Source organism: Psittacula echo (assembly GCF_963264785.1).
Source record: "Psittacula echo genome assembly, chromosome: 17".
NCBI lineage: Eukaryota > Metazoa > Chordata > Aves > Psittaciformes > Psittacidae > Psittacula > Psittacula echo.
In genome coordinates, this window is record NC_137753.1 from 3,884,003 (window position 1) to 3,907,715 (window position 23,713).

The 23,713-nt window shown below is 46.0% G+C and overlaps 1 protein-coding gene across 1 annotated transcript in view; it reads left to right on the forward strand.

Moving 5' to 3' along the window:
* Positions 1-23,713, forward strand: part of CASZ1 (castor zinc finger 1) — a gene marked incomplete at both ends in the record, with an annotated part of 87,606 nt that overhangs the window by 46,815 nt on the left and 17,078 nt on the right. The window contains 9 exons of the mRNA XM_080631271.1: positions 1,699-2,539; positions 5,267-5,335; positions 10,229-10,319; positions 12,361-12,525; positions 15,080-15,252; positions 16,011-16,876; positions 18,751-18,892; positions 20,027-20,090; positions 22,660-22,820. Of these exons, the coding sequence (XP_080487397.1) occupies positions 1,699-2,539; positions 5,267-5,335; positions 10,229-10,319; positions 12,361-12,525; positions 15,080-15,252; positions 16,011-16,876; positions 18,751-18,892; positions 20,027-20,090; positions 22,660-22,820 (2,572 nt within the window). The remainder of the gene's footprint in view (positions 1-1,698; positions 2,540-5,266; positions 5,336-10,228; positions 10,320-12,360; positions 12,526-15,079; positions 15,253-16,010; positions 16,877-18,750; positions 18,893-20,026; positions 20,091-22,659; positions 22,821-23,713) is intronic.

Here is a 23,713-nt window from a genome sequence, read left to right on the forward strand (position 1 = left end):
TGTCCTGTGGAAACTGATTTGTGGAAGCTGAACTTTTGCTCATTGAGTGGGTCTTGTGTGTATGGAAATGCTCTCGTGTATGTGCATGCCTCTGTGTATGGCATCATTGGCTGTCAAATCCTCCAAATCCTAGGGCTCCATTTTTATGCTTTGGATCTGCTCACCTATTCTGTGGCTATGCCTTGGTACCTTCCTTTTCCACTATGTATCAAGGCAGTGTTGATTTGGTTTGAGCAGGACCTAGTGCCCAGGACCTCCATTCTGCTGCTAGTGTATCTGCTTGTGTTGGCTCCTTGTAAAGGGGTGTGCTTGCCCATGAGAGCTAGAGTGAGTGATTGGAAAAGATGACGAGGGAGGTTTGAAGGACTCCTGCACACAGTAAATCTTTACGCTGCAGGAGAAAGTGAGAGGGAGAGGAGGAGGAGCGCTATGTCAGACTGAAGCCTAAATGAGTCCAAGCTGGCACGTCAGAGTAATCTTTATTTCCTCCTTTACACTGATATTGGGTGACCTCCAGATGTGTGTTCTTCCCCTCCTGGTGGCCTGTGAAACTGCCTGAGGGAGTAGGGAAGGGAGGAAGGGAGGGAGAGACCCAAAGGACAGCTTTTGCTCATTCTTCCTCCCTGTGATCATGTTTAGGTAGACTAACCCCTTCCTGCCCCTTCCCAACCCAGGCTCCAGAGAACAGACTTTCTCCCACTCTCTGTAGTCCACATCAGGGCAACATCTCTTTCTGTCCTCAGTCCAAACCTGGATGGAGAGAAGACTGTTCCATACCTATTTTGCACCTGTGTGGACTTTTCCCTTACTGGAAGTTGTTCCTGGTTTCTTTGGGAACCTGCCTGTAGGTTACCACAGGCTTCACTGAACTGTGTCCCCTTTTTATGTGGAGACCAGTAGCTCTCCAGCTGTTGGGATTGAGAAGGAAGAGCTCTGACAAAATTGTCAGGGAAGGGAAGGACTTCAGCAGCAATGGGGAGCTGTCCTTTCTCTTTGTCTTGCCTTCTCTTCTCCACTCCTTGCCAAGCTTCTCATGCATGTAGCCTTTGCTGCTCTTCACTCACCTTAATTTGTCTGCATCTCTACTGCTCTCCTTCTCTACTCTGCGCTTTTCTGTTCTGCCCTTCTCCTGCTCTACCCCATACACTGTCTTGCCCTGTCTCCCTTATCCATCTCACACCGTGCTGTCCAGCCTGCTCTCAGCCCTGCTGTTCACCAGCACACATAGCATATCTCACGTTTCTGCCCCCCCCCCGCACACGCAGATGTTCTGCCATCTATCTTCTGTGCACCTCCTTCCATATACAAACACACACAAGGACAGAATTGTACAAACCTCGGCATATTGGCATTGGTCTCACTTCCAGTAAAATTACTTTTTCTTCATATTAGGCCAAGGCAAGAGTGCAGAGACATTTATGAAACTTTGTTTAATGTACTGAAAAGCCATCGGCTAGAACATTTAGGAAATTGATTTTCCTGGCATTGATGAACTCTTTTTATTTTACCCCAGTATTAATTACTTTTTTTTTTTTTTAAACAAATTAATTTAAGAGTCGTAAAACCTAACAAGTGAGCCAAACGTCAGTAGATCATGTTCCCCTCTCCCCTTGCTCCCCCTCCCTGCTACTACTGCTAGCATAGGAGGAGAAGAAATATCAGTGCCTTGTATGACTCTCTTACTTTGGTTCTCTGCAGGAGAAGCTTCATCGCTGCGAGATTATGCGGCCACCACCATGAATGAGTTCCTGGGCATGTTCGGCTACGATGACCAGAACATGCGGGATGAGCTGGCTCGCAAGATCAGCTTTGACAAGCTGAACGCTGCTACCTCAGAGGCCCCTGCGACTGCTGCCTCTCTCCCTGGTGAAGATGCCATGAGCAAACGGGCCCGCTTCTCCAAGTATGAGGAGTACATCCGCAAACTGAAAGCTGGAGAGCAGCTCTCTTGGCCCATGCACTTGGCCAAATCTGAGGAGTTGGGCTCCAAGCTGGGCAAAGAAACTTCCTCAGTGCTGGCACAGCCCATTCGGGTGCCAGGTGCAGATGCCTCCATGCTGACGGAGACCAAAGCCACCATCCTGCCGCTGCCCTCTCCCAGCAGTTCCCAGATGCAGGGCCTCATGTCACGGGCCTCCAAATATGACTTCTTCATTCAGAAGCTGAAGACAGGTGAGAGCATCAGGCCACAAAATGGCAACACTTACAAGAAGGCCTCCAAGTATGACCTAGAAAACGTCAAGTACTTGCACCTTTTCAAGCCTGGAGAAGGAAGCCCAGATATGGGAGGAGCCATCGCCTTCAAGACAGGCAAGGTAGGCCGGCCTTCCAAGTATGATGTGAGGAACATTCAGAAGCTTACTCCAGTAAAAGCTCCAACACCCAGCCTGGCCCCTGCTCCCCTCACCAGTACCCCCAGCAGCACTCCTGTGGCTGGACCAGAGCAGTCCGTCTCATTGCCATTCAGCACTCCTGAGTACCTGAAATCGACCTTTTCCAAGACAGACTCCATCACAACTGGAACAGTCTCTACAGTAAAGTAAGTGGCCTCCCAGTTTTCTTTGTCTTAGTGGGGGATCATCCCTGAAGTCTGTGTGTGGATCAGTGGGCAATTCCAGTTTGTGTGATGAAAAATACTGCATTGTATGTGTGATGTTTCTTTTTGCTCTCTGTTGGAGTGTGTGCTGCTCTGTTGCACCTTACATCTCTATTTATTTTATTGGCACTAAGGATGTAGGCTGCCATCAGCAGCCACAGCCATGACTCTAGAGCCTACTACTCTATGTTTGTATGTTAAAATGAAAGTGAAGAAACAGTGCTGTCAGCACTCTAAGGTCAAAGTTGTAACTACTTCACTTTCTCCTTCTTTGGGTTCCCCAGGCATCTAGCTGTGTTTGTACTAAAACCTTATTCTTGCAGCTATTTAACTCAATGGCAAAACTGCTGACTTTACTGTTAGCAAGATGGGGCTTTTTGTTTGTCCCAGATCTCAGAAGACATTTTGGTGCCTAATTCCCATCAATTTTCATAGGAGTTACGCACATACAACTTCTGTGGGGCCAGGCCTGTGTCTTCTCAATTTGCTTGTTCCTTGCACAAATAGAGGTGATTCAATTACCCCTCAGACTGGGCAAACTCATTAGCCCAATTACCACTAATAACCTCCTACACATGTTGCTGGCAATCTGCAGTGATGCCATTGAGTGAATGGAGATATCTCAAGGCCTTGCCAAACATTGGATTACTTTGTAACGTGACTTCTAGAGGTGGTAGCTGTAGAAAAGCTACAAATGCACATGAGGCTGCAAACAGAGAGGAAGGGAGGGACTTCTCTGCTTTCTTGTCATGGTTTGGATTTACTTGTTTCTTGCTGTGAACCTGGGATTGTTGTGAGCTGTGAATCCCAATGGGGACATTTGTAGTAAGTCTAGGACCTCTGTCCTGCACTTTTGTGGCAAATGCCATTACACACGTCCTACTACTTTGTCCCCTGGTAATTGGGAAGGCTGTTTTATGTTTAATATGTGGACCTTGGGCTGTATCCTCACTTGAATGTTCTTTGCAATCTCAGGCAAGTCTGCATTCTCCACTTCCCGTGTTTCCCCACCTGGAAGGCAGAGCTAATGATACTTGTCTTCCATGTGCAACAGTCATTTCCCAACTGCCTGCAGACAGATTTGGGAGCTCTATGGTTAAGGTGTATGGGAAAAGGCCAAGGATTATTAACATTTGCATCCGGCCCCTGCTCAAGATGAGCCCTCTCTGTGCTCCAGATGGCAGACAAGGACTCCTGTTACTAAAAAACAAGTGTTGTAAATATTCCTGTAGGCACAGTGCCTTGTTGTGATGGGTGACTTGGCCAGGGTCTGTGTGGCTGAACAGTGTGCAGGATGTGCGGGATGCTCAGCTGCCTGCAGTTCAGTGGCTATCCTAGAACTGCGCTTGAGTGGTTGTGTGCCTCTTCTTATCTGCTTTGGTGCTGCACTGGGATCTCAGTTTTCTTTCTTTCCTCTTGCTCATGTCTGCTGCCTGCAGGTGTGGGTTTGCAGCACCATGGTGGTCCCTCCTCTAGCCACAGGACTTCCTCAACTGGGGGCATTGTGATGGGGCTGTAACAGGAATGGAAACGTCCATGGCCTTCAACCTGGCAGTTCCCAGTGTTCTGATCACACACGAGAGTACAGAAGGGGATCCATTCTCTTTCAGGCTGCTTACTAGATACAGGCTTTCATGACAAAAGAAAGCAGCCCATTAGTTGTACTTGTGGAGGAAGTGTGAACTGTGGTATTTGGGACCTGGCTTTCTATTTGCAGTCCCCACTGGGACCAGATAACCTGGGAGGAATTACCTCTTACTCTCACACATATGCACGTATGCCCTAGCCGTGGGTTTAATTTCTCTGACATCTAATGCTCTTAACCTTCCCGGAACTAATCTACCTACTTCAAGTGAACTCTCCGTGAAAGTGTCCTTGTTTAAACCAGGGTACAGAGCTGTCATGGGTAGGAGTGGAGGTTGGCCTTGGGCAAAACTGAGAAGGAAGGACACGTAGAGTCTGCCTGGGGTTGTGTTGGTATGCCAGTGGCTCTTAGGTAGGCTGGAGCCTGGCCCTATATCTTTTTTTCCTCTTGCTGAACTCACTGAGGATGTAATTTTTGTCTTCTTCCTGATGATGTTAAGTAACCCCAGGCTTATGTGACAGTTGGGTGCGGTTGGGTTGGGTTTTTCTTCATAAATACCTTTGCTGCCCATCTGTTGGAGTTGGCGTATCTGTGAAAAAAAGGTAGTTAAAGCCCCATCTCTGGTGCTGTAGTCAGCTTGCTGGTACCAGCTAGCAGTACATGGTGCCTAGTGGCCACAGGAAATGTGCAGCAGCTCACAGCATGGCTGAAGCACAGAGACTCTTCTTGATGGCCCTTCCACGCAAATAAGGGCAGTGTTGCAAGGTGCTTTAAGGAAGTGTTTGTTTTCTTGTGGCCATCACTTGTTTCTTTATAGGTATTTAGGGGTTTTCTGTGGAAGCAGATTTTCATGGTTGGCCTTCTCAGTGTCTCCAACAAACCAAATTGACTGTGGTTTCCTAGGAAAAGGGTACAGGATTTGAAGGGCAAGGAGGAGGGAGGTTAAACGTATGGATGGCTTTGCTGGGTACTCTTTCCTGGGCCCTCTCTCCAGATGTGTCAGTTGTGTGTGAGAGAACCAAGCAGCTTAGGCTGTGCCCTGTTCCTGCCTGCTAACCAGCTCTGCCCTGTGTATTTCTCATTAGGAATGGATTACCCACTGACAAACCAGCTGTCAGCGAAGATGTAAACATTTACCAGAAGTATATTGCCAGGTAGGCAAAACTCTTGACTTTCTTGGGGAGAGGGCTGGAAGAGGGTGGAGTGGTGGTGGGAGAGATCAGGTCTTGTCCATCTGGATCAAGTGGTTAAACCAGTCATTGGCACTTCCATTTCCCTCTGGCATCTGTACTTGCTCTGTTCTCCTGCTTGGGAGAGCAGTAGCTGTGAGAGGTATACAAGCATGCCAAGAGCATGCTCAGCTCCCCAGAGCTCTTAAACCGTGTGACAAATAGTGGAAAAATGTTTCACTGCAGAAGCCCAGGATTTAAATGGGAGCACTGTCTCTTGACTGTTGTTCTTTCTGTCCACTGCTGGCTGTCTCCAGCTTTTTTCCCTCTACCATGTCCGGTGACTGCAAGAGGCAAGCAAACAACATCTCACCTTTGAGAGTCTAGGCTGGAGGAATTCAGAAGTAACTCAGGGTTGGGCAGGTCTTAACATGAGTGTGGGATGTTTATCCTAGAAAACTTTTCAGCTCACCTATATGAGAAACCCTCGCTGAATAAGGTGCAGACTAGGACACCTTATCACAGCTGTGGGCAGGCTTAAGTCAGGAATGAGCAATGCTGAGAGGGAGCCCAGGGCTGTTGTGGTGAGACAGAGTAACATCATGAGAGCCAAAGGGACAGAGGAGATTATTGCATAACACCTTCCTGTATTATAGCTCATGGTGTAAAGGGTCCATCAGCCTTTGCCCCCGGCCTGTTGAATCCTCTGTCTGTATTGTGAGAAAGCTCACTGTAGAAGCCCCTGATATACAGAGAAGCAAGGAAGCACTTCTCTCCAGAGATAAAACTGAAGGGTTTGTTCCCACTGTGGGCACTTAATAACAAGAGGGGAGGGAAATACGTACTATGCTTTCCCACCTTGCCAGATCCAGCGAGTCTGCCTGTGGGATGCAATCTACTGCTAGAAAGGTGCAAGGGGAGATCTTGGCACATGAGCAGGGGAAAAGGGTGGGAACAGTGCTCTCCCTAGCTGGAGAGTGGATGAGAGGTGATTTCCTTTCCTCCCTTTTGCCCAAATCCCTGATGTAGGAGGAGGGGACAAATGACCACATGGGAAGAGAGGACAGTTGCACCACCACACACAGTTCCTCAAGCAGCAGTGCCTCTAGTGAATGTGGCAACTGATAGTCTCCTGAGAGAGCAGAGGAGGGTTTAAGCCTGTCTTTGCATGGGGCAGAAGGAGCAGCACCCTATTATTGCTGAGATTGCAGAGGAATTGCAGTGAGAACCTGTCCCCAGGTTCCACCCTCAAGCAGAGAATCATAAAACGGTTAAGGTCGGAAAGGACCTTAAGATCATCTAGTTCCAACCCCCCTGCCATGGGCAGGGAGCCTCATCCTAGACCATGTCGCCCAAGGCTCTGTCCGGCCTGGCCTTGAATGCTGCCAGGGATGGAGCATTTACCACTGAACTTCACCAGAGATGTACATAAACACTTCACCCACATCCACTTTCCACAGCACGCTGCAAGCCCCCTCCCCTGGGTCAGGCAGGTAACTGAGGGAGGCTTGTGAGATAGCTAAGGGCCACCACATCCTGCTTAAAAAGCTCCCCAAGCCGCCTGTTGGCAGCACAGCCACTTCCCTTCAATTTACACACCATTTTAAAAACAGTTTAAAGCTTTAAAATCAAGGGGTGGGGGGAGAAAGACACGACACTCTGTGTCTGTACTGCATAATTAGCTTAATGAGTTTGCCAAAGCCACTGCCAAAAGCTGCCCAGGGATAATCCATTCTCTCACACAACAAAACAAAACCTCTTACTTAGCTAGTTTGGGTTGTGTTGTTTCCCTCCCCCCCCCCATATTTATAATTAAAAAAAAAAAAAAAGAAAAAGAGACCACAGAAAAAATTATTATTATTATTATTATTATTATTAGTGCCTCAGCAGATGGTGCTTCTGGCAGCACTTGCTTAAATATTTATTTCTGTGTGGGTTTCCTCCCCCCTTGTCATTGGGGTGGGGTTTTTTTTCTTCCTTCTTTCACATCATTACAGGGTAATGAGTCTGTAAACACTCAAAGCATGCTGACTGCTTTATTTATTATTTTTATTCCTATTTATTTATCAACTCTTGCCAGATCAAGACTAGTTCTTTCTACCCCCCCCCCCCCCCCCCCCCGATTAAATCAAGAGATATATAGAAGTGAACCAATTAAAGTAAAGAAAGGGGAAGGGGGTGGTCCTGGTGAAAATGAATTTATGTGCCTGTGTGGACAATTCAGGGGTTTGGATTTGCATAGCAGTGTGATTAAATGGCCTGTGAGCTTGTTTCAGGTGTATGTGTCTGTTAGTGTGCATGGAAATTGTGGGTACGTTGATGTAAATGAAGGGGGGTGTTAATGTACCTTTGAGTATGTGCATGTAAATGTGCGTGTGTGTATGCGTGGAAGTAAGTGTGTGGTGTGTAAGCTTTCCTGTTAGGAAAAAAGCTAAACAGATGCTGTGCTTTAAAAATTAATAGCTTTGAACTGTTTCAAGTGTCAGAAGAAACGCAGGATAAATATAACCCTTTAGGAGCCTAACCTCACAGCCTGAAAGAGCAGAATATCCCCTTTGTGCTGTGCTTGCCACTTCCCTCCTTCCCCAAGCACATGGTTTGGTAGCACACTTGCCTCTCCCTTCCTGCGCTGTATACACCACACACACCTTTCTGTGGCACATGGAAGGGAGGGTAAGAGTTTGAAGTGCTGGAGTGCTTGTTTAGTTGTTTGCTTTTAAAGCTGAGCCTGTGAGCTACTCCTGCTAGGATGCTTAAAGTAACTTATCCCATACCATTGGATTTCTTCATTATCTTGCCCTTCTTGCACTGCAGTTGGCATCTCTGGTAATTTTGTGTCCTCACTTTCAATGATATTTGAACTGCTTTGCTTCAGAGGTGTTTATATGTCAGCAAGGTCTTTATCTTCCTCTTCTTTCTGCCTGGCCTGTGCTCCTCAGTTCTCCAGGCCTTCACAGCCCTTTGCTCTCTTTGCCCCCTATCATCATTGGAATAGGGAGGAAGCTTTCCACAGAGCAGTTTCTTTCCTTTAAAGCTGCTGGCGGTGCTGCTGACATAAAGCCCTGAACCAGCAGGACCAGTTGGTTCGATCTGCTGCCGAGCTGTATGTACCTGGTTAATGGCACAGTGACTAAGGCTGCTGCCTGTATCCTGTACCAACCTCACAGCAGCCCCAGCACTGAGCAGTAATCTCTTCCACTGCTTTCTGCTCCACACCTTTGTTTGTGCAGCCAGCCTTGCTGTTTGCCTTGTGGTTTGTTTCTTCTCCGCTGCTGAGGTTTGTTCCAGTTTCTCAATCACCTGTTCTGACGTGATCCTGATTTCCTGCAGTATTTCTTCTCCTTCCCCAGGGAAAGGCATGTCTGCTCCTGGCATCTGTCCCTGTCTCCCTTTGTGAATGCTGAGGCAAAGAAGTCATTTAATTTTTTAGCAATGTCTATCTTTTCTGTCAATTAAGTCCCCTTTCCATCTCCTAGAGGCCCTGCTGTCTCCACAGTTGACCTCCTCTTTTTTACTGTGCTTCAGAAATACCTTATTTAGTCCTGCTTTCCATCCCGACTTTCTCTGTCCCGTAGCTTAGCGTTACCTCACCTTATGATGATCTGTAATATTCCCTGCTCCTGCCCCATTCCTTGATGGCCCCAGGACATCCTCACTCCTCTCATTTTTTTCCGTTTTACCCATTGCCCTTCCTTGTTTCTTTCCCATGCCCTTTATCATATGCACTCCTGCTGCGTTTAGCACTAAGTGACGGGAGGAACCTTTGAGGAACCTTTGAGCAGATGGTACTTTATCTTTGAATGTTTCCCCTCTGAGTCTGCTTCTCTCCACTGCTTTTCCCTTTCAAGCTCTTCAGCTCTTCCAGGGTCCTCTCGAATATACATCAGAGAGTTCATTGCACTGGATCATCCCCTTTTGCCAGTTACTTGTGTGTCTGTCAGTCACTACATTCTATGTGCTGTCTGTATGTAGGTATTAAATGGCATTTCTGCCTTTCTGGGGATTTTTCCACCCTGTGTGTCGGGAGTTTCCAAATCTGCTGGGTGGAATGCTTGGTGGTGACCTGCACAAATGGATTGGGTGCATGTTGTTGGCTGTTGCTTTTTGTGTCCTACTTTTAATGGCACTCAGAGGCAGACTGAAAACCTTGGTTTTTGCACTGCACTATTTTTTGTTGTGAGTAATTCTGTATCCACATGGAGAATAAAGATTAGCAGGGCTGTTGTGCATGGGAGAAGATGCCCTCACAGGGCTGAGATGCTCTGGCTGTAACGCTTCCTTCTGCTCCTGTTGATCCATCTCACCTATCTTTCCATTGATCTGTCTGTCTTATTGAAAGTTCCTCTGCAATCTTGCCATGATCATCTTCTATCTGTGTGGTTTAATCTAATCCACTGGTTTGCAGTCTTCTCTGTAGTGTGACACAATGCTGTGATTAAAAAAAAGGTAAAAATAATCTTGAGACAGAACTCATACAATTGAATGCCTGAGCTTTTCTGAGGTATCTAAACTCACACAGGAGTATTTTAGAATTGTATGATATTGAATTCAAGGAACCCTCTTTTCTTACTCTGCTCCAGGTAAGCAACTTAGATAATGGAGATGAATTTAAAAGGGAAAGACAGATTAGGGAAGTACAAGACCTGAATAATCCTGTTCAAGATGCATCTTTAAATAGTGACAACTAAGAAGAGGAAGGCTGAAGGGTTACCATCTCCTTGGAGGGGATAAAGGAGATGGGTTTTAATGCCATAAACATGTGGAATGAAATCAGGAATGGGACTTAATTTATTTGTACCTTGTTTACATGCACTACTCTCAGGACACTGTTTTATTCTCTTTCCCTTTTTTTCTTCTGTCCTCCTCTCATGTTTGCAGGTTTTCTGGCAGTCAGCACTGTGGACACATACACTGTGCATACCAGTATAGAGAACATTACCACTGCCTTGACCCTGAGTGCAACTACCAGGTAAAAGAATGGTAAAAAGTTACCAGCACAGCTACCTGAACGTGAAAGGGTACAACCCAGGGGAGATGTGTGTCCTCCTGTGCTTTTCTCCCCCATACAGACATGTGCTTCTTCACTTTTCAAGGGCAAGATACATTTTGAATTTACTAGAACCCTATTTTGTTCCCATTTAACCCAATCTAACACCATTTAACCAAACTCAAACCACTATAAAGAAGAGCAGAATATAGATCAGCTCAAATCAGTGGGAACTACTCCAGATTTGTATCGGTGAAATTCTGCTGTGTTACAAATTGTGCCTGAAACTAAGGAATGCTGATCTGTTAAGTCTGTCTCTTTCCCTCCTGCTGCCCGAGCGACATTGTAGCAGCAGTACCTGCAGCAAAACACCCAATAAGACCAGCAGCAGCCTGGGATTTGTGGGGAAAGCGTGGGGGCAGGAGTGTGCGGATGCTGTAATGACTGGGAGAACTGCCAGCGTAGCCACGTCAGGCCAGCCCCGTCACATGCTGTGTTTGTTTACCCTCTTCCCAGGTCTGGGAGTTTGACACTGCCATTTCTGTGGTCAGACTGCGTGTGTCTAAGTGGGAATCCCAGAGCTTGCCTCTGCTGTGCATCAGACACAACTTCAGCCCTACCCCAGGAGACCTTTGGGTCTCAAAGGAATGAGTCTGACCACAGCATAGGAAGTTGATCTGGATCTGCTGAGCTTGACTGTGGGTTTCTATTGATTAAAGGAGAAGTTTGTCCCTGGGATGCATGTAGTGGTCCTCCTAGCCCAGCATTTGGTAATTGAGATGAGTTTGTCCCAACTGTGACATGGATATCTCTGCACCAGAAAGAAACACAAAGGATGGAAAGACAGAAAAACCTATTATTATGATTGGCCTCATGATTATTTCCTAAGGAGTCTGGAAGCTGCTTGCGAAGGAGCTGTCTGGTCTCACAGGGAATAAGGATTTAGGCTGCTTTTTAAAATGCAAATTATTTTATGGCTGAGATATATTTTAGAATAAGTAACGCTCTGTAATAAGTGGGCACAAATTAAGGGTGATTGGCAATGGCAATCCTGGATGTACGCCCTGGGAAATCTGACCTCCTGCCTCCAGGGGATTCCTGTTGAAATCTATATCCATATATTCCCGTGCCAATACCAACAAGATTGATCAGGATTGATATTATAGGAGGAAAGAGTGGAAGCGATAATCATTTGTTTCCTATGAGGGAGACTGGAAAAGTTGTTAAACATTAGAATACAGGCCTTTTCAATTACTCCTCAAAATAAATGGATATTGATTTCTTCAAAAAAACCCAGATTTACTTTCCCACCTTCACTGTTAAATATTGATGTCTGTGGGAAATAGAAATGAAAAGCTTCATTTTAAAGGCACTTAGCCTGCTCTGGCAGTGGGGTGCCCCTTCATTACTTCAAGCAGGTAGAGGATGAAAAGGATATTCTGGTCATACGGATTTAACTCTGAGCTCTGCTGCCATCTTTTTCTTTGACTGGAAGAAACTTCTATGTCCCTGTGTTCCTAATAAAGCCATCCTACCTTGTAGGGGAGGCAGGAGACTTACAATGGGAAGACACTGTAAAAGAAGCAGAGTGGTTTTCCCAGTTTCTAGCCTGACATGAATGTGGCAGCCAGTGTCTTGCTACCCACTACACTGAGTGATTTGGAAGCTTGGATTACTCTCCTGTAGGCTGCTTAGTTCACTGGTTTGCTTTCTAACTATAGCAGTTCTTGAGATAGTAGCAGCTAAAATTATGTTAGAAGAATTGCAGTCTTAAAGCTGCAGGGAGCATATTCAGGACATCACCTCAATGTCATGTTTACAGCTTTTCACGTGTATATACTTTACCAAGAAGATACATACACACAATTCCTCTTTAATCTGACTCTCTTGGGATGATTACTGCTGAGCTTTAAACTCCTTATACGTTAAGTTTATTAACAACAACAACAAAAATCACCCTGCCCCTAGGATTACTCACCCGCTGCCATCACGTGTGTCTCACTGTCTGTCTCTATCTCTCCAGAGATTCACTAGTAAACAGGATGTGATTCGGCATTACAACATGCACAAGAAACGAGATAATTCCCTCCAGCACGGCTTCATGCGCTTCAGCCCCTTGGATGACTGTAGCGTGTACTATCATGGCTGCCACCTGAATGGGAAAAGCACACACTACCACTGCATGCAGGTAACTGCTGGGTGGGGACTAGATGGCAGCACACGAGGCAAATGAGGAGCCATGGTTTGAGCTATGTCCTTTTTGGGGTGGACTGAAAGGATTCTTGAGTTCTGGCAGCCCGATGCCTCATATTCGACAGCAAGGGGGTGTCGTGAGGTGAAGGGGTGCCATTCATAGCTTTTCTTGTTCACTTCTCAATCAGGCACCTCTTTGAAGAGTCTGTGCTCTATCCTCACTGCACTTTCTCTGCCCAACATTGGAAAGAGTGAAGGGAGGCACCATGCTGTTTTTAGAAGCCGTGTGCACACAGTGACGCAAAACAGGTCTCAAGGTTTTCTCACAGTCTTGGACTTTACTTGTTCAAACAAGTCCTGTTCTCTGAGATTCAAGGACCTCTCTGCAATGCACACTGTCTCTACTGAAATCTGATTGAAATCTCCCTTGAAATCAGACTTTCCTGTGACACATCTGCTCTTTAACATTGGGTTAAATTCCTCCATAATCAATTTCTAAAGTAATTGAACTTTAATGTCACATATCTAGACTTAACACTCCTGGTTCTCCATCTCCTTCACCAGTGGTACTTGTCTGTGGTGTAGGCTGGGATGTTGTTTCAAGAGCCAGCCAGGCTTCAACAGCAGAGCTGGAGTTGCTGCATAAATGTAACTGTGATACCTTTAACTGTTTCTAGACACAGACACACCTGATTGTTTGGATCTTTCCCTGATTGTTCTTCAGATTAGTGGTTTGATATGTACTTGTTTCATTAGAATTGGGGTCTAAGTGACTGCCATGAGAATGTACTGTGGTTACAAACAATAATCAGGCAACCCTTGGTGAAAGCTTTTCTGTCCTGAAAAACTCAGGTTTTGCTTCCCGTCATATCCCAGCAGTTTAAGACCCCAGTTAAAGTCAGAAGGCCTTAATCACATGCTTAAATAGTTTGCTGAGATAGACTTCAGCATATGTTTAACTTGAAGTCAGGTAAGCTTTCTGAAGTCAATGGGGCTTAAGCACATACTTAAATGTTAGGCATGCACTCAAGTACTGTCCTGAATAGGGGTTGGTTTAAGCATGTGCTTACAACATTTGATAAATTGGGAACTTCATGTGCCTTTCTCTTGAGGACATTTTCTGCTGTGCTTCCATATTATTGATTGTTTAGTTCCTTCAACTGAGCAGGATGGGATTTGTTGAATTGTATTTTTTAGAGTACAAGGAATGTTTCACAGGTTTAAGTCACTCCGAGTTCAAATAGAGACCCTCATTTCCACAACTATATATGGCTAATTCCATCCTGTGCCCACTGCCTTCCAGTAAAATAATGCCCATGTAAGCAGTGTCTTACAGGAAAGGTGTCTGAATATAAACTCCCAATTAAAGAAAATCCTGCTTAAATGGCAGAATTTGTGCCATCCATCTCATGGGCTTCTTTTTTTTCTTTATGTCCATAATTGGTGTGGATAAAATGCAGTTAGTTGTTTATATGAACTGACATTTTTTTTAGGCTTTAGCACCAAGAGCTGCATTGCAAATTATTCCTAAGGAGGTTTTTGTTTAATTCTTTTTTTTAATGCCATGCAGGGTCTGTCTTTTTTCAAGGTGTCAGTGCAGAGAGAGAGAGGCTCTTTTATATTGGAAATAGCTGGAGATCCTTGTTATTTTTTTCTTTTCCTGGGTATTTGTCACCGGGTTTGTTATTGCCTGTTTGAATCAACCTGGGCTGAACTAAGAGGTGCTGTTTTCGTTCTCTTCACTTCTGAGATGGTGCAGGCATTGGCACACGTTGTGCTAGAGAAGAAGAGGGAAAAAAAATCCTCCCTCAGCAGGGCTGAGGACGTTTTCAGATTCCAGGGTGTTTTTACTCAATATGGCAAAGTTGCCCGCTTTGCCCAGAGGAAGGCAGGTTTTCAGCATTCCCTCCTTGTCACACCATTCCCATTTGCTGCACGAGTTTCAAATTATTGGAGTGGTAGTGTTGAACAGTGACGGGGGAGAAAAGGCTCTGGTTTGCTAAGGTCAGCTGAACAGAGGGTTTATGCTTGGCTAGAACGAAACCTGTATATTCCAAGCTCAAAAAGATTTGCCTCATGTTGCAGTGCCCTGCCTTACCTCCCAGAAGGACTAGAGGTAAATAACTCATTCCCAGTCAACTTTGTATTCCCCAGATAGGTGAAACTCCTCTATTTTATTCCGTGTTGCTCCATGATACCAAAAAGTAATGGCATATGTCAGTGTTCCTTTCTCCTTAAGAGCAGGAACCCTGTTTACTGCCTCCCTAAGCAGGCCTGATTATCTGTAGCTGGTCTTTTATCCCTTTGCATCCTCCCCTTTTTTTCTTACTGTTTCATGCCCAGAAAATTGTTTTATTTATTTATTTATTTCACAACTGCTCTATCAGTCTTTAGATGGGGGATTAAAGAGATGACTTAATACTCCTAGGAGAAGCACACAAATGGAAGTATTAAGTGTATGTGTGCTGCCCATGTGTTTATTATTGCTGGTAATAATGATGGCCTGTTACAAGGCTGTGCTGGTGACTCCCTGTTTTGGCTTGGGGTAGGTGGGTTGTAACAAGGTCTACACAAGCACCTCAGACGTGATGACCCATGAGAACTTTCACAAGAAGAACACACAGCTCATCAACGACGGCTTCCAGCGGTTCCGTGCCACGGAGGACTGCGGCACTGTGGAATGCCAGTTCTACGGGCAGAAAACCACTCACTTTCACTGCAGGTGAGACAAGCAGGAACCCTGCCTCAGAGTTGTGTGGTCTGTCTGCCACCTCCTGCCCAGTCATAAATTCAGGAGTAGACACAGGGACTCGATTTTCCCTGCCGTGACCTTCTCAGCACTGCTCTTGAGAGAACTCATGTTCCAGGGCAGATGGGATTTCCGGGATCTTGCCACAGAGCATTTGGAAGGCAGGAGTGTGATCTGAGATGGTCTGAGGAAAAGGGTACCCACTAGAAAATCACAGAATCATTTGGGAACTATCACAGTGCTCTGCAGAGTTCAACTGAAGTAGGCCATTAATACACTGCTAATGGCACTTCCATGCTAGAGTTCTCTCCAACCAACAGTCAGCCAGCTCATCCCTTTCAGGGCCAGACTCTGCCTTCTGTACACAAATGCTCTCCTATTGATTCCTCACATTCGCAGGTAGAGTAGGAAAGCACAGTTTGTACCTTAGTCCCCTTCAGCTGGTGTTTTGGTTGGAACTTTTAGTGGTGGGCAGCTACACCCCAAAGTTATTGTGGCTGTTCCTCAGAGTGGAGCGAGCTTCCCAGGTCTCACATGGCAGCATTCTTGCTTGCCTGGGTGTCACAGGTTAACCCACGTAATGCTCCTCATCCCTTTTGCTGTCAGGGCCATTATCCTATGCTGATCCTGGTCCTTATCCAGGAGGGAGACAGGTGACAGCAGTTGCAGTCCTAGCATTGTGCTCCTAGCCCACACAGCCAACCATCCTCTCCTCCTCAATGCCCTTGCAGGCGACCTGGGTGTACATTCACCTTCAAGAACAAGTGTGACATTGAGAAGCACAAGAGCTACCACATCAAAGATGATGCCTATGCCAAGGATGGCTTCAAGAAGTTCTACAAATACGAGGAATGCAAGTATGAGGGCTGCGTCTACAGCAAGGCCACCAACCACTTCCACTGCATAAGGGCAGGCTGTGGCTTCACCTTCACCTCCACCAGCCAGATGACCTCCCATAAACGCAAACATGAGCGCCGGCACATCCGGAGCTCGGGAGTGCTGGGCCTGCCTGCCTCGCTCCTGGGGTCCAAGGATAATGAGCAAGAGGAGTCCAGTAATGATGACCTTATTGACTTCTCCGCTATGAGCTCGAAGAACTCCAGCCTGAGTGCCTCCCCCACCAGTCAGCAGTCTTCCGTTTCTCTCATAGTCCCAGCTGCACCTTCCTCTGCTGCTGAGCTCGCTTCCTCACAGGCCAGCAAGTCTGCCAACAGCATGACACCAGCCACCAAGATCTCTGGCCTGCTCTCTCAGGCTCTTCCCAGCAATATACCCTTGGCCCTGGCACTCTCCAACTCAGCACTTCCTGGAACAGCTGGATCCTTCTTCCCCATCATCCCCAGTCGGGTCTCTACACCACTTCCTGCCAGCTCAGCTAATCTGATGACTGCTGGTTCTTCTGGCACCAATCCAACATCATCTGCTTCTACAGATTCCTCATCCCAGGCCATATCAGGATCTGGTGATCCAGCAGCTACTTCTCCAGCTCCAGCAGCATCTATAATGGAAAGGATCTCTGCTAGCAAGGGATTAATCTCTCCTATGATGGCCAGGCTGGCAGCAGCTGCACTCAAACCCTCTGTGGCACTTGAAGCAGGTGAGTTACCCTCATCAGTTGTGCTAGTGGTGGGAGAAAGAGCAATGCCTGATGACCTGGAGAAGAGTGAATGAGGAGCCACTGTGTTGTCTATGGGACAGGAGGTGGAGAGGAGGTAGTGAAGGAACATAAATGTGAGAATAAATTTGGTCATGTCCAGTTAACCCCTGAAGAGAGCAGTCTTGGCATGGTTTCCTGTGGAATCTGGCTATACCCACATGGCTAGAAGAGAAGCAGGAAATGCAGCTTTGCCCACAATAGAGTAGGTTCTTACCAGATCTGAAGAGTGTTGCCATGTGTATTACCTACTTTGCTATAGGCTGAAAATAGAGAGGCACTGCATTAAAAATGGAAATTAAGAATAAGCTTGGCCAAACCTTGCAGCCCTCTTCCGCAGAGTGTCGAGTTTTAGCTGGGCCTAGTGGTATTGATCCTGTAGCTCATTGCCAATTTCTGACCTGGGGGTTTGGTTCTGTGCTGCAGCTCTGGGTTTGGAGGTGGTGTTGGTACATTCCACCAACTGGAGCTTTCTCCTGTTCAGTTCTTGCAAGCTGTGCTTCTCCTGATCTTAACAGGCAGTGACACTCTGAGAGGGATAAAAGATGGGAATGAGAAGTCCCCTGGGGCAACCCAGAGCTCTTCCTGCTGCCACCTGGACGTGGGGCAGGTCATTGCCTGTGGCCAGCCCTGCCAGCAGGGATGTGGGCTCCCTCAGAGCACTGGGTACCTCCACAGTCTCCTGCTGAACATGGACAGCTCATAGTGGGCAGTGTGGGGGAGGCTCTGCCTGGCAGCACCCCACAGCATTGGGCTGCCCCAGAGCCTCCTTCCCTGCTGGCCCACGGGGATGTGAGTGCTGACAATGTCCCCTTCGACCCGAGAGCAAATGAGGGAGTAGGACGAAGTGATCTGATTAAAGAGGGAGGGGAACTTTCACATACTTTTAAAATTATTATTTGAAAAATGGTTTCCTAAAGCAGAGAAAGGTCATTGAGGGGACTATTTTCCTTTATTTTTTAATAAAATGCCACTTGCTGTCTGAGCAGCAGCTCGCCGTCAGCTGTACTGCCGGAGGGGAAATTAATATTTTAGTCACTTGGGGATTGTGGAAAAAAGCTCTGCAGACATGTTCCTGTCAGCAACTTTTTTTCCCTCCTTTTTTCTTTGCTGTTCTTCCTAATTTTTTTCCCTTTAATTTGTTCTCCCCCCTTTCCTCTTTCTTTCTCTTCCTTTAATTTGAATTCTTCTTCCATAGGCGCAGCACTAAACCTCCTCCCCAAAAAGAAGAATTCCCCCCCTTGTTGTGAGGACACTGTGCTGGCGGTGGCTTGAGCCAGGCCCTTTGGCTGTCACCTCCGATAGCCCCGACAGGCAGATGCTCCTGCTGGGCAGGCGCAGTGGCCACCGCTGTCGCTACGGCAACGCTGGGATTGGGGACGGGAAAGGGGGCTTGAGTAGCAGTCGAGAGCTGCCACATTGCCTCAGCATTAACAGAGTCTTTAATAAACGCTTAAGAGGCAGCCCCGCAAATTAGTTATGACAGTTTGTGCAGAGAATCAGGTCTCCCCCACGCTCCTTCCGCCCTTCTCCTTTAAAGGGCCCATAGCCTGGACAACTTTGACATAATTTTGCAATAATTATCACTTGAAGAATTTCCATGCTGGAGTGGACGTCAGAACCCATCATGTCAGCCTGGCAATAAACGCTGACCAGCAATCCCAGCACTTCCCTCCCCCCCGACACTTTTTCTTTGCTTTTCCCATTTATGCACTGGTGTTAGTGATTTAACTTCTTTATTTGCCGTTGTAACCTCATTTTAGACCTACCTTTTTCATTTAATTTTTGCATTTAATTTTGGTGTCTTTCTTGAGCAGGGAATGGACAACCAGCAGCTCCCGGACGGTTCAACCCAGTTCAGGTGAAGCAGGAACCTGTGGAGGCCATGGGATCATCATCTGCCACTAGTCAGGAGTCCTTGCAGGAGCACAGTTTGGACCTGAGTGTCAAGGATCATGGGTGAGGGATGTGCACAGAAATCCTTAACACTTTCCAGCATCAAGCCCTAACAAGTTTCCATATGTATAATATGAGGGGACATAAAATGTTGATGAAAGGCAATTTCACAGTGCTGAGTTGGATGCACCCAGATTGGAGGCAGGGAGGGTTTCTTTGCTCCCTTCAAGTGTATGTTCTCCAGACTCTTATTTGGGGCTCACAAACACCTCCTGACTTTTTGACAAGAGCCTCACCTCTTGTGCTCCCCTCTGAAAAATGAGCTACTGGCAAAAACTTCCTTCACGTAGATATTCCTGCTGTTGTCATCAAGAGTTGATCAAAGGCTGCTCCAATAACATACTTTAGCACACTTTTAGCAGGAGCTTTGATTCAGGTCTAAGAGATGCACCTGCCAGAGAAATTGGACACACAAAACTACTGGGTGTCACTGACTTGGGTCTGGGTCTGGCATGTGCTCATCTCTAGTTACGCTCATGAATCTTTGCACTTGCACAAAGCTGAATGCAGCTAGCTCAGAGTGTGTCCCAAACATCCCTGCTGAGAATAGGAGTGTTTGGGGATTGTCCTGTGTGGAAAAACTGGAGAGGAACTGAGACTGGGGATAAGTGAACTTGCTCCACTTTGACCTTTGTATACATTCTTTTCCATACTGTATTTAAACAAGCCTCAGTTTGGGACCCCAGCACTTGCAGTCAGCTACAAGTATTACTGGTGCATGCCAAGGTTGTCTTTCAGCATGCTTAGCTGTGGCCATAAGGATTGTTGCCTTGCCTTTTCTGCTGCCAAGGGGGCTTGTGTCCCTGATGAGCTGCCTGTTTCTGAAAGTTCTAATGGGATGAAAAAGTAAAACATGGGGTGGGTTCTGAGTCAGCTGGTAAAAGTGTGGACACTGGAGGAAGAAGTCTGGCCTGTTCAATAGCTGAAAGAACTAAATTCTGCAGACTTGGGACTTTCTCTCCATCTTGGCTATCACAAGTAAAGGAGTTGGGGCAGCCCAAGGGAGGGTGGGCATCATTCTCTTCCTCCAGATGTAGCAGGTGAGGAGTGAGGCAGCTTGAAGGGAGAAGGATTAATCTCGGTGCTCACAGTCCCTGTGCACATCTTAACTAAACCCTGTTGGTTTGTGTGTTCCAGTAATGAATCAAATGGCCACACAGTCTCGGCAAATTCATCTCTTTTATCCTCGCTTATGAATAAGGTAAGAGCCATCCATCAAACGCCTTTCATTCCCCCCACCACGAGAAATTAAAGCTGTGATAGCGGGGGGGGGGGGGGGGGGAGATGCGTTTGTTTTTTAATGTTTTGCCTCTAATAAGATGAGTTTGTACCATTTAAATTTTGAGACCATTTTTCATCGGGTATAATTTCAGAGCCACTGCTTACGAATTAATTTAATGAACTGGCTGAAGAAATATATTGCAGCCTCTGACACCTTTTTTTTTCCCTTCATCCTTTCAAGACAGAGGAGGATCTGAAAGAGTAGTTTTTTAATTATTTTTTTCCCCCATTTTTATTTCCAGAACCTGGCAACTTCTCTCTCTCTTTTTATAGTCCCTCATTTGGTTTATTTACTTAAAACCATTTTCTTTCATTGGGGGAGGGGGGGGAAGAATCATTTGCTTTTATGAACAAGAAGAAAAAAACTAGAAGTTTTGAACCAAAATCATCAATTCCTGTCTCTCTGTTGTGAGTAATGGTGTCCAACAGAGCCCCTTCACCATGTTCTGGAATATTTATTTTAGATAATGCACCGTTTCTTTTTCCTTACTTTTTCCTTAAATTATACATCATCTCAAATATATATTTCCCTTTCACATGATAAATTCTACTGTACCAAGATTAATTTTGCTGTTGTATACAACTGCCGTGGAGATGAGGGCAGCCTTTGAGCCATGCTTTAATATTCTACTGTGTGATGGGTTTTACAGGCATAACTGTTGCCATCCCCTTGGCTTTGGGCATTACATGTATCAAGGCCATGTAACCCTCAAGAGAGGCTAGAGTGACTTTGCCTAGTAGTCTCTTCCTCCTTTCTCTCTTATTTGATCACTCTTTTTTCCCTGTGTTATTTAATATCTGCATTTATCCTTATGTCACTGTCCTCCCCCACTGGCTCTCTGTTATACTGGGGTTTTGATACTCCCTTTTAATCTTAATTTCTTACTCATTCCTGCATGTTTTCCCTTTAGGGATTCCAGATACGCAGCTCCTCCTCTAGTGAGTAAATCTATTTAGTAAATCTGCTGTCTGGGGTCTCAAGTAATTCTGAAGACCCCAGCTCAGGGAAATTCTTTCAATAGCAACTTCACTTGAAAATCTCCAGGAGAACAGGAGATTTAAGTATATGCTTAGAAATAAGGGTTTGTTTGTGTGCAGCCCTGCATAGGATTCTTTATGTTGTGCAAAAGAAGTGTAGCACAGGTACAAAACAAGAATCCTTCAGGTTTGTTCCTTTTTCAAAGGAGGAGTGGAATTAACCGATGACATAAACCAGCAAAGAATAGAGCCCACTAATTCTGGGAGCCTATTCCAGGGCTAAGGACTGCAGAAATCAAGCTCAGCATGCTCAGGAACACATCACACTTGCTTCTTCCTTTTGCTGCACACCGTTTCTGTTTGTGGAGGAATCCTTCACAATTCATCTAGGAAAAAAAGGCCTTTACAGAAATTGAATGCCCAACGAGCTCCAGTGGAAACAGACAACCTGAATTTCTGACTCCAGCCGTAAAGAGCTGCAGTCTCCACACAGCAGCAGGGGCTTTACCTTCAGGGGGCATTAAGAGAGCCTCAAATAGCCAGGGTTCCTGTAGCCTATTGCTGTTTATTTAGGGGGCTGTCAGGCTTAATTAACTGGTATTTATAAAGGGCTTTGAGATCCTCAAGTGGGTGGAGTTTATAATGCAAGTGTTGGGCCCCATCCTGCATTTTATTCATGCTGTGAAATTCACTGTTGTTACTGGAGGTAACTGAGAGCACAACAAAGCAAGAAAGGGTCTGAGAAATCGTGCATTTATTCAGAATGAAAGTTTTTCTCTAAACACTCTTGAGTAACTTCTTTTTACTATCCTGTACGTCATACACCTGGACCTCAAAACCTTCTCTGTGTAGAGCCTATTTGAAGCCTTTCACACAATGCAGGCTGTGAGTCCTGCTTTGTGGAGGATGTGTCCATTAGGACAAAGAGCCATAATTCTGTTATTGAAGTTAGTAAGAATTTTTCAGGAACTTAAGTGGAGCCAGAATTTTTTCCCAGTTGAATGGGATTTCTCCCCCTCACTCCCAAACATACCTGATAGTCACTTCAAAGAAGGAGACATCCTTGTGGCTGGGATAAGCTGACTAAATAAACAAGGGCTTAGTAGTTCTGTCACTAGCTCTGTGCTAAGAAGAGACCAGCATTTTGTAGGAGCTATACAGGGCTATTAATGTTGAAGCCTGCACACCTCTTCCATACTCAGACAGGGTATGTCTCTCTTCACCTCATTTTATCCATGTATAAAATAGACAGGATGCTTCATAACTTCACACAAGAGCCATGAATATTAGATGGGCACTGGAGTACTTCATGATAGTTGGGTGGAGGATGTGTAAGAGTGAGGTGTTATTAAGTTTTGCTGATGCAGTTGAGGCAGTCTGCACAGACTTCTTGTCTTCTCTCTTAATCTTTGAAGACACAGCTTTCCATGGGACAGTCGTGGGGGTATCCAGAGTGGTAGTGTCCACGGCTGTGTGCTGGGCTTGATGCAGTGTCTGTCTTCTTGTTCCAGATGTCCAAGAACAGTGCCAGCCTTGGCAACCTGCTGAACATTAAGACAGAAGGAGATGGCAGCCAGGCTGGGACTGGAGAGCCAACACAGTACTTGGGCAAGGCAGTGAAGGCACTTGTCCAGGAGAAGCTCTCTGAGCCATGGAAGATGTACCTGCGCCGGTAAGGAAAGCATGGAACTGGGAATAGAGGAAAGGGAAAATTACTTGCTTTGCAAAGTGTCTGGCTCGTTAGTTCACACTTGAATGCAGAGTTCTCTTGGATTTAAAGGCCTAATTCTGTGATACGCTTATCACCTTCTGGAGTCCATTCGGTCCTCAGTCCCGGCCAGCTGCAGTAGGTGTTAATGTCCTGTCAGAAATAACCTGTACACATAATTTTACAAAGGATCTTGACAACCAACTATGAGCACAGATCTTCACTGTTGGCCTAGGCTGTTTCTTGAGCTCCTCTTTGTGTCCCCAGCCTTCAAGTCCAGGAGACCCACAGCAGCTGTTGGACCATGTTGAGTTACTACGCACAGATCACAGAAGCCTTATGCTTACTGTGGCATTTCCTCTGGTCACAGGAGTAGGCCACTGAAACAAAATCAGGAGTATAAAGAGTATGGGAACTGGAATGGTTTCTGCTGGTTTTGTTGTAGACAAGGAGGCTTGAAAGGAAAATGGAACAGATACAAAACTCACCCACACACAGACACATGCACATACATGCCCAGACAGACACATGCTTTGAGCATACACAGATACACCCAGGCAGACACATATGGGTTTGTGCTCTGACACAGACTGTTGCCTACAAATGCCCGTGGACACTTTGTAAATCCCAGACTTTAATGGAGAAGACTAGAAACTTTTCTGGTCCCTCTGCCCCTGGCCAGTGTGAGATCCTTCCCTGTAGTTCATTTGCATTTTGTCCAGCTGAGTTGTAATTATGCCAAGTAGTGTGGCTATTTTCTTGTCCCTGGGAGCAGTATTCTACCACATGGTAAGTCTCACTGTCACGGTTTTTTTTCATGGAATACTGCCTGAATTTCCCTTTTTGTAGTCTTGTTG